Source organism: Phasianus colchicus, chromosome 28 (genome assembly GCF_987193195.1).
Source record: "Phasianus colchicus chromosome 28, bPhaCol1.hap1.1, whole genome shotgun sequence".
Lineage (NCBI taxonomy): Eukaryota > Metazoa > Chordata > Aves > Galliformes > Phasianidae > Phasianus > Phasianus colchicus.
In genome coordinates this window covers 5,033,321-5,046,637 of record NC_143463.1, presented here as the reverse complement: position 1 = coordinate 5,046,637, position 13,317 = coordinate 5,033,321, and the positions used below count along the sequence as shown (strand labels likewise).

The following is a 13,317-nucleotide window of genomic DNA, read 5'->3' as shown; positions in this document are numbered from 1 at the left end:
TGTAACTCGTGATGTTATAAACACAACATCTCACGCTGGTGTTGCAGCAGTCCAGTGCTCAGGGTGAGAAGGAATGGCTCGGGCTCACCCTGCCCAGAACCGAGTGCTGTGGGGCAGCAGCAGGCACAGCTGTGGCAGATCCTTGCTGCAAATGTTACAGGGATTTCCAGATGACAATTAATGGACTTTCCTTGGCTAGCATCGAAGAAAACGTTCTACGTGCAGTTGTTTATTATTTCTGTTACAGTCACTGTGCTTGCTTATTGCTTCCATCTGTTGGCATCACACTACTGGCGCTGGTCTCATCGCTGGGACATGAACCCTTGGCAGCAGGGAGTGTGGTTTGGTGAGAGGCAGAGCAGCAGTGCCTGAGCAGTGTGGGTGCTTGCAGGATGCGATGCCTCGCAGTCCGTTTCCGAGAGGAACTCCAGTACTTCATTCCCAGGGGTTGAATTCGGGAAGAAATATGTTTGATGGCCCGAAGTATTAAATGGTTATCCTTTAAGTTTTGCAAAGCCATTTGCTCCAGACCTTCCTATCTCCAGTTGTTGCCTCAGGAGATCACTAGCTTTGTTGTACGGGGCTCTCAAGAAGCCAGTCAACCCAGACTTTTAAGTATTAAAGAATACTTAAATCCTTATGCAGGCATAAGTTGCTCTACTTACTCTTCCTTGCTTCCTCCCCTCTTCACAGCTGCCAGATCAGATCAGACAGGATCAAACAGGCCAGCTGGGACATCGTGAGCCATCATTACAGCAAAGCCACTCTGCCCCTGTTCCCCAGGCCACGGCCGAATCCACTCTCGCTGTCAGGCAGAGCAATTTAGGATGGACGGAGCCACGGGAGTGCTGGTGGCCAACAGCTCCACAAACAAAGCTGCCCAGTGCCACCGGGGACCTGCGCCATAATGCCATGCAGGTGGCCCCAGCTGCACTCTGTGCGCGGTGATTCGGATGGATTGGCAGGAGCAGGAGATGCTGCACTGGGTCGTGTGCTGTTTTATAAATTTTAATCCTCGCTTTAAATTTTCCAGCAGAATGGGTTTGCTCTACCTCTGGGCTGGAGGAAACTTCTTTTCGTTACCCTGGAAACATGGAGATGGCAGATCCGTCGTTCATTGGCAAGTGGGAGAGGATGAGAGAAAAGCAGATGACAGAGGAGCACATGGAAACAAGAGAGTACAAGTGGTACCCGGGGGTGCCTTGCAGCAGGTGAGCGAAGTGCCCCTCTGCTCTGCTGTGCCCTGGGGAGGCACAGCTGGAGCACTGCACCCAGAGCTGGGCTGCCCAGTCCCAGGCAGACAGGGAATGGCTGCAGAGAGCCCAGCGGAGGGCTGCAGAGATGGTGGGGGCCTGGAGCACCTCCTGATGGGGACAGGCTGAGAGCCCTGGGGCTGTTCACCTGGGGACTGGGAGGGATCTGATCAGTGCTGATCAATATGTGAAGGGCGGGGGTCAGGAGGATGGGGCTGGGCTCTGTTCTGTGCTGCTCAGCACCAGGACGAGGGGCACCGTGCACAGACTGGAGCCCAGGGAGTTCCATATGGGCGTGAGGAAGAACTTCTGTGCTGTGAGGGTGGCACGGAGAGGTGGGGTCTCCTTCCCTGGAGATGTTCTGATCCCCCTGGGTGCTCTTCTGTGCAGCTGCTGTAGGGAACTGCTTTGGGGGGGTTGGTTGAACTCCAGAGGTCCCTTCTGACCCCTGTGTTCCGTGGTTCTGTGAAAAGGGCCCATCCAGGAGAAGTCTCCGCCTGCTGCAGCAGGGCCAGGCACAGGAAGCACTTCTTGGGCTCCCACATAGCATCGGACTTTCTGGAGTACCCTTACCTTTGGCTCTAAACCCAGGTGCCTGATGTCACTTTGTATCCTGGAAAGTGCAGGAATACAGATTGTCACAGATTCCCATTTTTCCTCTGTGAACTGAGCTCTGGAGAAGACCAACCACACTGCAGTGTCCTGCTGAGCTTCAGTTAAGGGGAAATGAACACAGATGTCTGCCCTGTTCACTGAATTTGCTGTAGTTAGACTTGGAATTTTTACTTTTTTCTGCTGGAAACCTGGGTGAGGAGCAGGTGAGAGAAGATGACGCAATGTAACTCACAGCTGCTTCCAATCAGGGGGATCCGTAGTTCCCTGCAGTCACCTCCTGTTCCCTTGCCTTGATGATTTAAGTCCCTCTCCTGCACTTCATCTCCCTGCTGCCCTCCCAGGCAGCAGCTCATATTAATCCTCTCTCTGCTTGCTGAGTTGCAAAGTTCTTAAAGGCCAGGTCTCCATTTTCCTGCCCTTATTAAGTCCCCTGTGCACTCATGGCCCCACGCAAATAAATACACGGAGAGAAGCAGCAGCCTCTCACCTGCAGCACCCCGAGGGCCGCAGGGCGTCCAACGGGAGCCCCGGGGATGAGGCTGTGGCTGCAGGGCTGGACGTGTGCAGCCCTGCGCCCCTCCTGGTGCCTCCCTGCACCTCTCAGTGCTGCAGTGCTGTTCGTGGCCCCGGCTCGTCTCCAGAGCAAGCCTGGGGAGGGAGGGAAAGCAGAAAGGTAAGATTTCCCTTTCAGCAAGATAACCAGCCGAGACCTGGTAAAAGTTGTCGGTTGTGTCAGTCTTGAAGGAGCCCGATCTGCTGAGACGCGGGCCGCCAGCCGAGGCGGGAGCGGAGCTGGCTGGATTTTAACTTGCCACTGCCATCTGCGGGCTGCTGCTGCTCGCGGTGGAGCCGGGCGGTCTCAGGACACCGAGCTGTGCGGCGTTTTCTCCTCTTCCCCGAGGAAACTTGCGGTCCCTTTCCCCTCCCTCACTGCTGCTGCAGCAGTGTCAGCAGAGCTGCCAGTTAACGAGAGGCGAGCATAGCAAACGCTATTTGACAGTGTGTTTTGAATGCATTTCAGGTGAAAACACACACGCCAAAAAAAAAAAACCCACCACGCACGTTTGATCCTTGCTGTGTCTGCCTTCCATATTCATGTTTGTGTGCCTCCATGTCATTATGGGATCAAAGCATCATTAAGCACACAACCAAAGCCTTTGATAACCCTCTGCCCCATGTGCCTCCTTGCCTTTGTTTTTTGCGTTTCTCCAATCCCATCCTTTCTTTTCCCTTTTCTCTCTCTCTTTTTTTTTTTTTTTTTTTAATTTAATCCAGACTTCTATGCCCATTCTCTCCCTGATGGCTTCAAAGATGCTCTGGAATAATAATGCACAAATGTACCACGTGGTTGTAAGGACTGTATTCTGACCTTCCTTTACACCAGCGTGCATCAGCGCAGCAACAGGCAGCCCTGACCAGGTCCTTGGTGTTGGTCTTGCTTGAACCTGGGAGATGCTTCAGGTTTACTCCAAGGTAAGCAGCGATTGGTATCAGGTGCTCAACAGCCACTTTGCAACCTCGTTACTGAGAGCTGCGGAGCTTCAAGCCGCAGCTGTAGAATGCTGGTAGTATTTTTAATAAGGGTGCTGAGACCAATCTACTCCTGTATGGCAAACGTGACAGCAATTTAGATTGAAAGCCTCTGTTTTCCAGACAGACACTCACCCAGTTAGTGCAAACAAAAAGGCACTTGTAACTCCAGTCCTTTAATCTTCCTCTTTGCTTCATGATAGATAAGGCGTCTTGACATCAAATTGCATTAATGTGGTCCTCTGCAGATTAGTGCTGTGGACAATGCGTGCCGCCTGGCGCTCCCCGATATGTTTTCTGAGAGGAGCGAGGTCTGGTGGTCAAAGCAGGAATGCTGGAATGGAAAACGGGCTGCTCTCCTTCAATCCCTGCTGCTGCCTTCCAGTCTGCTGGTGGCTGACCTTGCCTCTTGGATTTTGCAGTTGTAAAATGGGCATAATAGATACTAATTGCCTTGAGGGGAGCTCGTTGGGGGATGGCTAATGATTATTGGCTTGAAAATTACAGAGGAGAGAGGGGAAGAAACAGAAGGAAGGTTTTGCAATGTGTGTGAGAAGCAGGAGGTGCTTCTCTAGAGAACTCAAAGCCTTTTCCTACAGATGGTCTCATTCCTCTCATTTAACAAAGGGGCAGAAAAGGCAAGGGCAAGTGATTTGCCCAAGGTTATAGGAGAGGTCTGGGAACGCTGCAGTGCTGCATGCAGGGCTGCCTGCTCACAGCCATCCTGAAGGCTGCCAAACCCTACAGGGCAGATCACCGGCAGCCTCTCACCAAAGCGTATGAAGGAGGTGATGCCAGGCAACAACCCAACAGGTGCTGCAAGCCCCTCTCCTCCCGGTTATATGACAGTTTGTTCTACAGATATCTGCAACTGAAGACAGTCATGGAATCGTAGGATGGTTTGGGCTGGAAGGGACTTTAAGATCATCTAGTTCCAACCCCCCCTGCTACAGGCAGGGACTTCTCCCTCTGGACCTCGATGATCTGAAGCTGGGAGGATTGGCTGACCCATCAGAAGGTCATTCAGCCATTCAGAGACATGGATGGGCTGAGAGCTGGGCAGACTGGAACCTGGTGAGGTTCAACAAGTGCAAGTGTAGAGTTCTGCATGTGAAGAGGAATAACCACGTGCATCAGCACAGGCTGGGGGCTGAGCTGCTGGAAAGGAGCTCTGCAGAGAAGGACCTGAGGGCTCTGGTGGCCAACAGGGTGGCAACGAGCCAGCAGTGTGCCCGGTGGCACTCCGAGGTGCATTGCAGAGAGCAGGCCCAGCAGGGTGAGGGAGGTGCTCCTCCCCTCTGCCCTGGGGAAGGCACATCTGGAACGTAGGGTCCAGGCTGCTCTGCTGCTGAGATGAGAAGTGTTAGAGCTGAGTCAGCCCAGCAGCAAGATCAGACTGTAGAAGGCTGGATAAAACAGTCAGGGGAAAAGAAAAAAGGAGGAAGGTGCCTTGAGTCAATTACACAGAGAAAAACTCTGTGTGAGGTGAAGGAACTTCACAGCTGAGCCAAAGCAAAACAAGCAGCTGAAGTCGGGAAGCAGGTGGGAGCCATGTGGGCAGGCACAGCAGCAGCTCTGCATGAGCAGCCGCACGCTGAGGGCTGCAGGGCAGCGTGGGGCTGGGCCCTATTCCTGCTGCTGGCCCCCCATTGCTGCACCCATGGCACACAGATCAGGGAGATGGCACCGAAGGGTTCCTGTGCTAGAAAGAGCCTTTTGTTGGTCGTGGTTCAAAGGCTTTGAACTTATGTTTCATTCCTCCGTGTTCTGACATGACAAAGGAGTATTTTAATAGCTGGGTATTAAATCTATTCAGGGCAGAAAATGAAGGACTGCATTAGCCTGCAGCTCTCAGGAGCTGTGTTATCAGCAGCCCGTTCTACCAGCATGCAGCAGGAGCCTCAGCCTCGTCAGGGTCAGCGTGCAGCATTCCCCCCCCAGCAGCGTTCCCTGCATGCCCTGTCCAGCCCCACAGAGGGGTGTGAGCAATGCCCTCCTGCCTCCATCACTCCTTGCTGCTGTGCCCAGGAACTCCTGGAGACCCACAGCTTAGGACACTTCCACCTTTTATTCTGAGGCCAATTTAAGAGCAGCTGTCCAGCTCCTGGCAAGTGGGCGCCTCATGGCAGGCTGTGAGGAACGGGCTGACGACACCGAGCGGAGTTGCATTTCTGCAGCACTTCCCTGCCTGCAGCACAGCTCTGTGCCCCGCTGCCCGAGGCAGCAGTGCAGGGCACAGGGAGCGACCTGGCGCGGAGAGCTGGCAGCTCGGAGTCGAGGTTTGGCCACAGAGAGGAATGAGGCTCATCAGATTGAGCCTGGGAAGGCTTCCAAAACCTCGTCTTCACGAGGCAGCAGTGCGCAGGTTTGCATAAATATCTATGAAATTCATAAAACAGCCCAAATGAAATACACTAAGGAAGGAACTTCTGCTGCATTTAAATCCGCACAGTCGCTCCCCTGTCTTTGAAATCCAGCGATGCCCGCCCCTCCAGCAGCCTGGGAGCAAGGTACCTTCCAGATGGTTCCCCCTTCCTAAAAAACTGTGCTGCACAGCCGATTAAATCCTGCTTGTTGTAATTAAGCCCGACACAATTAGCTGTCAAGCAGGGCACTCATCTGTTTTATGTTGCAATCTCTTCAACAGGCAAGGCTGCTAGACAAGATTGTCACTTTTCGAAAAGATTTTCATTAGTTACCCTGGGCTCTGTGTCAGACTATGAAATATAAAAATGTGCTCTGTAGCCAAGTCAGGGAAATTCTCATTTAATGTTCCACACAGTATTATGAAAGTAATGTACTCTGAAAATGAATGCATTTTGGAACATTTCGGAAGAAATGTAATTTGTCTGCTAAGTAATAACTGCATGTTCATGAATTTACTGATTTTTTTTTTTTTTTTTTTTTTCCTTCAATCTGCCTTTTGTAAAGTTGGGAAGACTTTTTCTGACCTAAAATGAAAGGAAGAGGAACTGTTGGTTTTAATGCTACTCCTTCCCTCTTCCTTCTCTGCCTCCTTTCTTTCATTCTTTCTTTTCCATCGCTTCTGTGCACTCTGTCAAAACCAGGCACTGTCCCACGGAAGCAGAAGCTGGACAGAAAAGGAACGTGCAGCTCAAGATGGGAAAACCAGAAAGTAACTGAGGTCAGAGAGGAACAAAGGAGCTCCGTCTTTCTGTGCCTTTAAGAACAGAGCACACAAAATCCCCTGTTGCTCCTCAGAGTTCAACAACCAGCATCTGTCAGTGAAGATGCAATTATGGTTTCCCTGTTTTGGTGGGACTGTGAATTTTCTGCATTGCTAATGTCACAGGCTAAGTGGGGTCAAACACAGCGAGCAGTAGTGCTTTCTCGCCACCAAAAGTCAGATTCACAGTCAGAGCAAATAACAAAGGATTCAGGCTGGCAGAGCCTTCTTTCTCCCTTATCAGTGGGGGCAGGACTGCAGATGGAGAGGAGCCGTGCCCACAGCCCCAGCCCCAGCTCTGGGCTCAGACCTCGCTGGGATCCATCGATGTGCCCAGGGAGGGACGGGGGGGAAGAGTGGGGCACCCCAAAGTGCTGCAGCCTGAGAGCAGAGCTGTGGGCTGGGCAGGGGGTTGGTTGGGGGCTGCGGGGAAAACAAGAGATGGGAGAAAAGGTGGTAGTGGTGGGAGGTGGACAGTTGGACCGAATGATCATAGAGGTCTTTTCCAACCTTAATGATGGTATGATTCTGTCCTCGTGTGCTGTGCAAACTTGGGTTGTCAGTTTATACGTGGAAATATAGTTTTCAGATCATGAGAAGTGCTGAAGTTTGAACCCCGCTGTGATGAGCGGTACCTGGCTTTGTTTGCCACCTGTTACTGCCCATTAACGCCCCAGCAAACTCTCTTAGTCAGAACTCAAGTGGCTCTAATCAGGCTTCGTTTACCCTCCTTGGGAAAGAATAAAGTTCATTCAAATTAATACCACTTTCTCTCCAAATAGAAGCACCCCCCACCTGAGGTTCAGTGCATTTTAAAGATTTATCTCCTATGGAGCACCTTTTCCTCACTCGGTTTTGCTTTGCAGAGTCCTTTTCTCAGGAAAGAAAGCTTCCATTTTCCCAGGAGCAGGTCTGGAAGTCGTCTCATTTGTGCCCTGGGTGCCTGGCACTGGGAGCTCAGTGCTGGAGCAGAGCCCGATCCATGAGCGTTCAGCTGCAGAAGAAAGGGGGGGAAAACTGCACAGCAGTATGAGACAGAGCACATAAAAGCAGAGCAAGTGAACAGGAAAACATTGTCTCTTAATTGAGCTGGTGGAGAAGGAGGAGTAGCGGCGATTACAAGGCCTGCAGATCTTTGTTTACAAGAGCTGCCTTCCTGCGATCTGTCTCCATCGGACGGGAGCATCCAAGCTGGCCATGAGAGCCGACGCAGAGCGGCTGTGAGCAGAGCACGTGGGGCACGGCTGCGTGTGCATCGCCCGGTGCCATCCCAGCTGCTGCAGGTTCCCCTGCTCCAGCCAGGGCTGGAATGGCTGTGAAGGAGCACGGAGCAAGGCAGGCCGCGCAGGTTTGTCAGCCGGCAGCAGGCGGGCGCTGCCCTGCGCCCACTCCCCACGGGCTGCCCGCCGGGGGCTCAGGGCTGAGCACTGCAGCTGGCTGACACGTGGGGATGTGCCAGCAGGGCCTCTGGCGTGGGGTGACTTGCTGCTTTACTGCAGATAGCTTTGGCCGTTGCTGCTGTGATAACAATAAAAACCAAACCCCCCAAATCCCTGCCTGCTCTATCCTTTGGCTGGATCTGCTGCTGGCACAGGCTTTGCCAGCGCCAGGTGCAGGGGCTGCTCAGGGGATGCAATGAAACCCAGCTCTGATTTTTTTGTGTGTCAGTTTAACCCCTTCCTCCTTCTGTTATTATTTGCTCCAATGGAACTCCCTCCCTTTCCAGGAGGTCAAACTGAGTGGTTTTTTCCCTTTTTGTGAGTGTTTCAATGTTGGAACATGAGTCAGGAAGGCAATGCTAAAAGTAAAAGACCTCCAGGTGCTGGAACAAACTCCAACTGCCTCCCTACTCCCACACCATTGCTGGTAGCAATGCGATGGGCTACATGGCAACCCCACTGAGCTCCTGGTTTGGCTTTGGTTTAGGATGTCACCTAAGCAGAGGCCTCCGCATTTGCCCTGTCCTTGGACTGACACCCAAGCTTCAGGAGAGCCACAGCCCCTTGGCTGCCTCCTCAGCATCGCCCTGATGGTGGTCAGCCCCTCCTGGTTGTTTGGGTTGGACCACCATCCTCCGCCCAGCACGTCTCAGCGCTGCTCATTCCTCCCCACAGATTTCACCAAAGCCCCATGTCAGTGAAGGTCTGACTGCAGTGAGCCCCTGCACAGCTCACACCACCAAACCTCAGTGTTCTGAGAAGAACCCAAAGGCAGGGGAGACATTCATTCAGCTCTCTGCTGTCTTTCAGGTAAGCAAATTTAAACATGTCTGGCAGTTCCAATTATTATTCTTTTAACTGCGCAACAAGAGAGAAAGGAGAAAAAAAAAAAGGAGATTTATCACAAAAGATTATTTTGGGGGAAGGGGGAGGAGGACGGGGGAACTCTAGAATGTTTTATTTATGGGAATACTGCAAATTACCTTAATAAATTCCTTTACTAAGCTGTGTCAGCTACTAAAACATTGTTCTTTGTGGGTGAATAACTTTTAATTTGAGCGTTCTAGTATTCAGCAGAGTGAGGTAATGGATTAGCAATTGCCTGTATTGTAAATGTCATCTTGGCATAATTAGGGTGATTATTGTTAACCAGTGGAGTTCAGTATTTATCTGTCACTGGGTGAGAGAATATAACAAAGCCCCAATTAGTTATAAATGGTATATAAATTAGTTATAAATGGTGGTGGGTGGTGGGAATGGAACGCAGCCCCTGAAATGCTGTTTTTGTTTTAAATTTGTTGCAGTGTTTATTTGGTTTCAACATCCGCATTACCGTGGTCTCCCCCTGGCAGGAGGCAGCACGTGCTCACACACTGTGTGTGCTGGGTGCCAGGCCTGGGCTGCAGCGATGGCACGAGCAGCGCTGGATCCCTGCACAACACAGTGGGTTCCTGCACGTATGTGGAAACCGTGCTCCACTGTGCCAGCTGGGAATACGCGCAGTCCCTGAGTCTGCCCACTGCTGCAGGCACTCAGGAGCAGAATTTCACAGTCGTAGATTGGTTGGATTGGAGGGGACCTTAAAGACCTTCCCTGCCGTGGGCTGCATGCCCTACAGCTCGGCTGCCCAGGGCCCCTTCCTGATCCACTCTCCCATTTAGGCTCCTTATTGCCCATTCGTTTCTAACAGCGCTGTTTCTAATGGTCAGATGGAAACTGTAAGAGGAAGTGGTCTGAGTTCAGCTCTGCAAAGGAAGAGATAGAAAACCTTATTATGGGCAGGTATAGAGCAGTGTCCCCTTTGGGAATGTCATCTCCTTTTTCCTCAGGGCAGCAGCATCTAGCTCAAGGCACCAGGGTTAATGTCCTTTGCAAATACTTATCCGGCCTAATAGATCTGGGGATATTGCTATCACTCACAGATATTTCAAAATCTCTCCTCTTAATCCTGACAAGCTCTTGCCCTTAATAACTTCAGTGGGACTCTTGCCAGAGCAAAGACTGTCAAGTCAGATTCTCAAATGAAACAAAAAGAAAAGCAGGAAGGGAAGTTCAAGGTGAGGGGTTTTTTTTGCTTGGTGCTTTTTGTGGATGTTCGTAGATGGAAACTGTTGGGATTTTTTCCTTCTGATTACTTAAATGATGGATGAGTCAAATGTCCTGAGAAAGCCTTCCAGACCCAGCCACAAATGGCACAGGATGGAGAGAGCAAAGCCATCGGGGGCTGAGGACAGACAGAGAAAGAAGACTGAGAGAGTAGCATGGTAGGGAAATAGCAGCTTCAGTGGGAAGAAAGATTTCAGAGGGAAGCGGGGATCATGCAGTTTGTGGAGCTTGTACATAGAAATAGTTTATACATTTTTGGTTAGTGAATATTTAAGAATGTCGTAATAATCAGTTGTTGTGAGTTATCCCAGACAGCTGGTTGCTCGTGGCCGCAGGGCGTTCGGTGGTACCTCCTTACATTCCGTGGAAACCTTTTGCAGAGCTCAGTCTCCTGTGACACAGATTATCTCAGCTTTCATTAAAAATGAGGGGAACATTTCTATACTCCCTCTGTTGCAGAAAACCTAGAAAACATGAAGCTGAGAGCCACAGAGCAAATAAGGCCCCAGACCCCATCCTGAGACACTCTGTGATTGCTGGAGCCGTTCTCCTCCGGGGACGCGGAGGGCGGATCGATGGTTTGCAGCGCTGAAGGCAGGCGCTGCTGATAAGCGATGAGCGCTTGTGATATGAGCACAGGAGGCAACGAGCAGCAAGAACAGAAGATAGGAGCTACTCTTAGATAGAACTGGCCTTTTCCTGCAGCCCTTTCAGAGCAGCACAAGGTGCCCTGGGTCCTTCCAGGCACCGGCTCAGAAGCAGGACAGCTTTCTTTGCTCAGCTCTGCACCGTTCTCGCGAGGCTTGGCAAGCTGGTCCTCCCTGCAGAGCAGGTATCCCCCAGACCCAACCTCACCCCACACCATTTGTTTCCTCCTGGTGTGCAGATTCACCTTTTCACCCAGGGAAGGAACTGATGTCACCACCAGGAGATCTGCAACATCTCTGGGAGGATCCGTGAGCCTGTGACCACAGCAGAGCGTGGCTGCAGCAGCTGAAGGCTTCCGAGGAAGAAGAGGGTTTGGGGTGGGTGGTTCCTGGATTTACTTTCCACAGGACTGCACAGGTTCTGCTTCATTCTAACCTTAAAGCTAGTAAATACTTGGAAAAGCTAACTTAGATTCTGTTTGCTGTTCTGAAACAAGCCATAAATCCTTTGGAGTTTGGGGGGAATTTTTTTTCTCTCTCTTTTTTTTTTTCTTTTTGCACATGCTGCCAAAATTCTGCTATTACTTATTGAGATGCATTTGTAAGGTTACAAATTTGCAACGATTTCCAGCACAAATATTTTTCAAAGAAGTGTTTCCCCTCTTCCCTGTAAATATTCTGCCTCTGGCCTTTGTGGGAAAAAAAAGATGTTTTGGCCAAAGTAGGAAAAAATAAAAATCTATAAACATTTCATAGTACTCATCAAATACAATTTTAGTTTAGTTTTACAGAGAAGCAGAACTTTCTTTTATTCTTCAGCATCTGTGGGAGTGTCAGTACTACCTCTATGGAGGCTCAGCAGCAGGGTTTTTACATAGATACGTTCACTTTCCATGGAAAGTCAATAGATACACTCAGAGCAATTCCTGAACAGAATAGGAGGGTTAAAAGGGGACTTTTGAAAGGTCGAACTCACTTGTATGAACTAAAGCAGCGTTTCATTCCTTGAAGGCTTGATCCAGCTCCCACTGAGAGATATGAAATTGCTTCAACAGAAACAGGACCTGACCTTAACCGAGAGACAAGCCAGGACCTGGAGCAGCCCCAGCCTCGTGACACAGGCACAGACGTGCCAGAGCCACCTCCTCACCCTGCCCTGCCTTGTGCTGCAGTCAGGCCCTGGGAGAAAATAGAAATCCATCACAATGAGCAGAGCAGAGGCTTGGCTCGGTAGCGTCATTTAATGCCTGATAATTCCTCATCCCAATTTGCTTGAATTTATTAGACGTCCCTGGAAACAGGTGTGATGGAAATACCATGGAAACGTGAGACAAGTGGAGCCATCGGTTCACAGCCTCTCCAGCAGTTTCATCGGGGAGAGCAGAGCTGACATCACGTGGGCACCTCCTTCCCTCTCTCCATCTTCGTGTCAAGAGCCCAAAGGCAGCCCCGTGCTGCAGCCTAAGGGCCACTTTTCATCAGGGCTGGAGAGGGAATTGTGTCCACAGCTGTCAGCACCAGCAGTCCTCCCAAAGTAATCCCAGCATGGGCAGAAAGGGGCAGATTAAACTGTCTGAGCTAAGCTGCTTGCATCTGGAGACACCCAGTAGGGTGTTGCTTCCCTCTCCCCAGCCCTTGCGCTTCAGCAGTGCCACTCAGCTCAGATAATTTACTTTTAATAGTCTGGTTACAAATGAGATTGCAAAGGAAGCACGTGATTCTGAACTGGGATTTCTGAGTCACATTCTCATTTCCCCCTCGTGCCTCCTAGGCCTCTAATAAACTACAAAGAGACATTAAGAAAACAATAAGAACTCTTTATCTACTGAGACTGGGGAACAGGAACGGTGAGCCAGCAGTAATGGATTCTGCATATCTGCAGTACGTCCCTGCGGCTGCAGCCGAACGAGGGGAACGGGAAGCTCCAGTGCTCAGGACGTGGTGTGCCCGGGTCAGTGGCCAGCAGTGGGTAGAAGGCAGGGCAGCAGTGCCTGAGGCCGGCTGAACGCAGCTTGCTAGGCTGTGTGCAGGAGGCATTGGGCCACGTCCATGCTGCATTCCATTGCAAACTCAGGGAATTAGGCAGCTGTCGTGTGTGCTGGGAGACATCTTCTACATCACCCAGCGTGCGTCGCTTGGGCCAGGATAAAGCACAGCTGTTTGCAGCAGCAGGTAAATGGGAAAAGAAAAGGGGTCGCATCCTACCACAGCCTGCGGCATCTCTGATGGTGACAGTGGTTCTGCAGACAACTGCAGGTAATGGGAAATCAGGCCCAGGGAGTCAACAGACGAAGGTGCCCCCCAAGGCGAGGAAATCAATGCAAAATAAAGTGGAGGTTAAAAACTCATACACTGAACTAATTACAGAAAGAGAATTGAGCCTGGGGTAGATGAGAGCCCTTGATAAAAGAAATGGCTCCACCAGGTAAATGGAGTAGTTGGCCTCAATGGCTTGGGTTATTTATTTTATTTTTTCTCTTTCTTCATGTAGGTCAGATGTCTTCCCAAGGGGGTTTCTCTTAAACTCCTTCTTAGGATCT

At 50.8% G+C, this 13,317-nt stretch overlaps 1 protein-coding gene across 5 annotated transcripts; it reads left to right on the top strand.

Moving 5' to 3' along the window:
* The first annotated feature begins 732 nt into the window (after positions 1-732).
* Positions 733-12,555, top strand: LOC149914741 (uncharacterized). Of its 5 annotated transcripts, none has more exons than XR_016460292.1 (5): positions 733-2,541; positions 3,144-7,933; positions 8,700-8,834; positions 9,329-11,155; positions 11,789-12,555. XR_016460292.1 is itself a non-coding variant. In XM_090126081.1 (5 exons), exons 3-5 carry the CDS (start codon positions 7,895-7,897, stop codon positions 9,683-9,685), a joined length of 531 nt encoding a protein of 176 aa, XP_089982207.1. In that variant the 5' UTR covers positions 733-2,541; positions 3,144-3,341; positions 6,467-7,894; the 3' UTR covers positions 9,686-11,307. The 5 variants fall into 5 exon arrangements, 4 of the variants coding, with proteins under 4 accessions (XP_089982207.1, XP_089982209.1, XP_089982208.1 ...); XM_090126081.1 differs by lacking the exon at positions 11,789-12,555 and having other exon boundaries at positions 3,144-3,341; positions 6,467-7,933; positions 9,329-11,307; XM_090126083.1 differs by lacking the exon at positions 11,789-12,555 and having other exon boundaries at positions 733-1,211; positions 9,329-11,307.
* Positions 12,556-13,317: the final 762 nt, after the last annotated feature.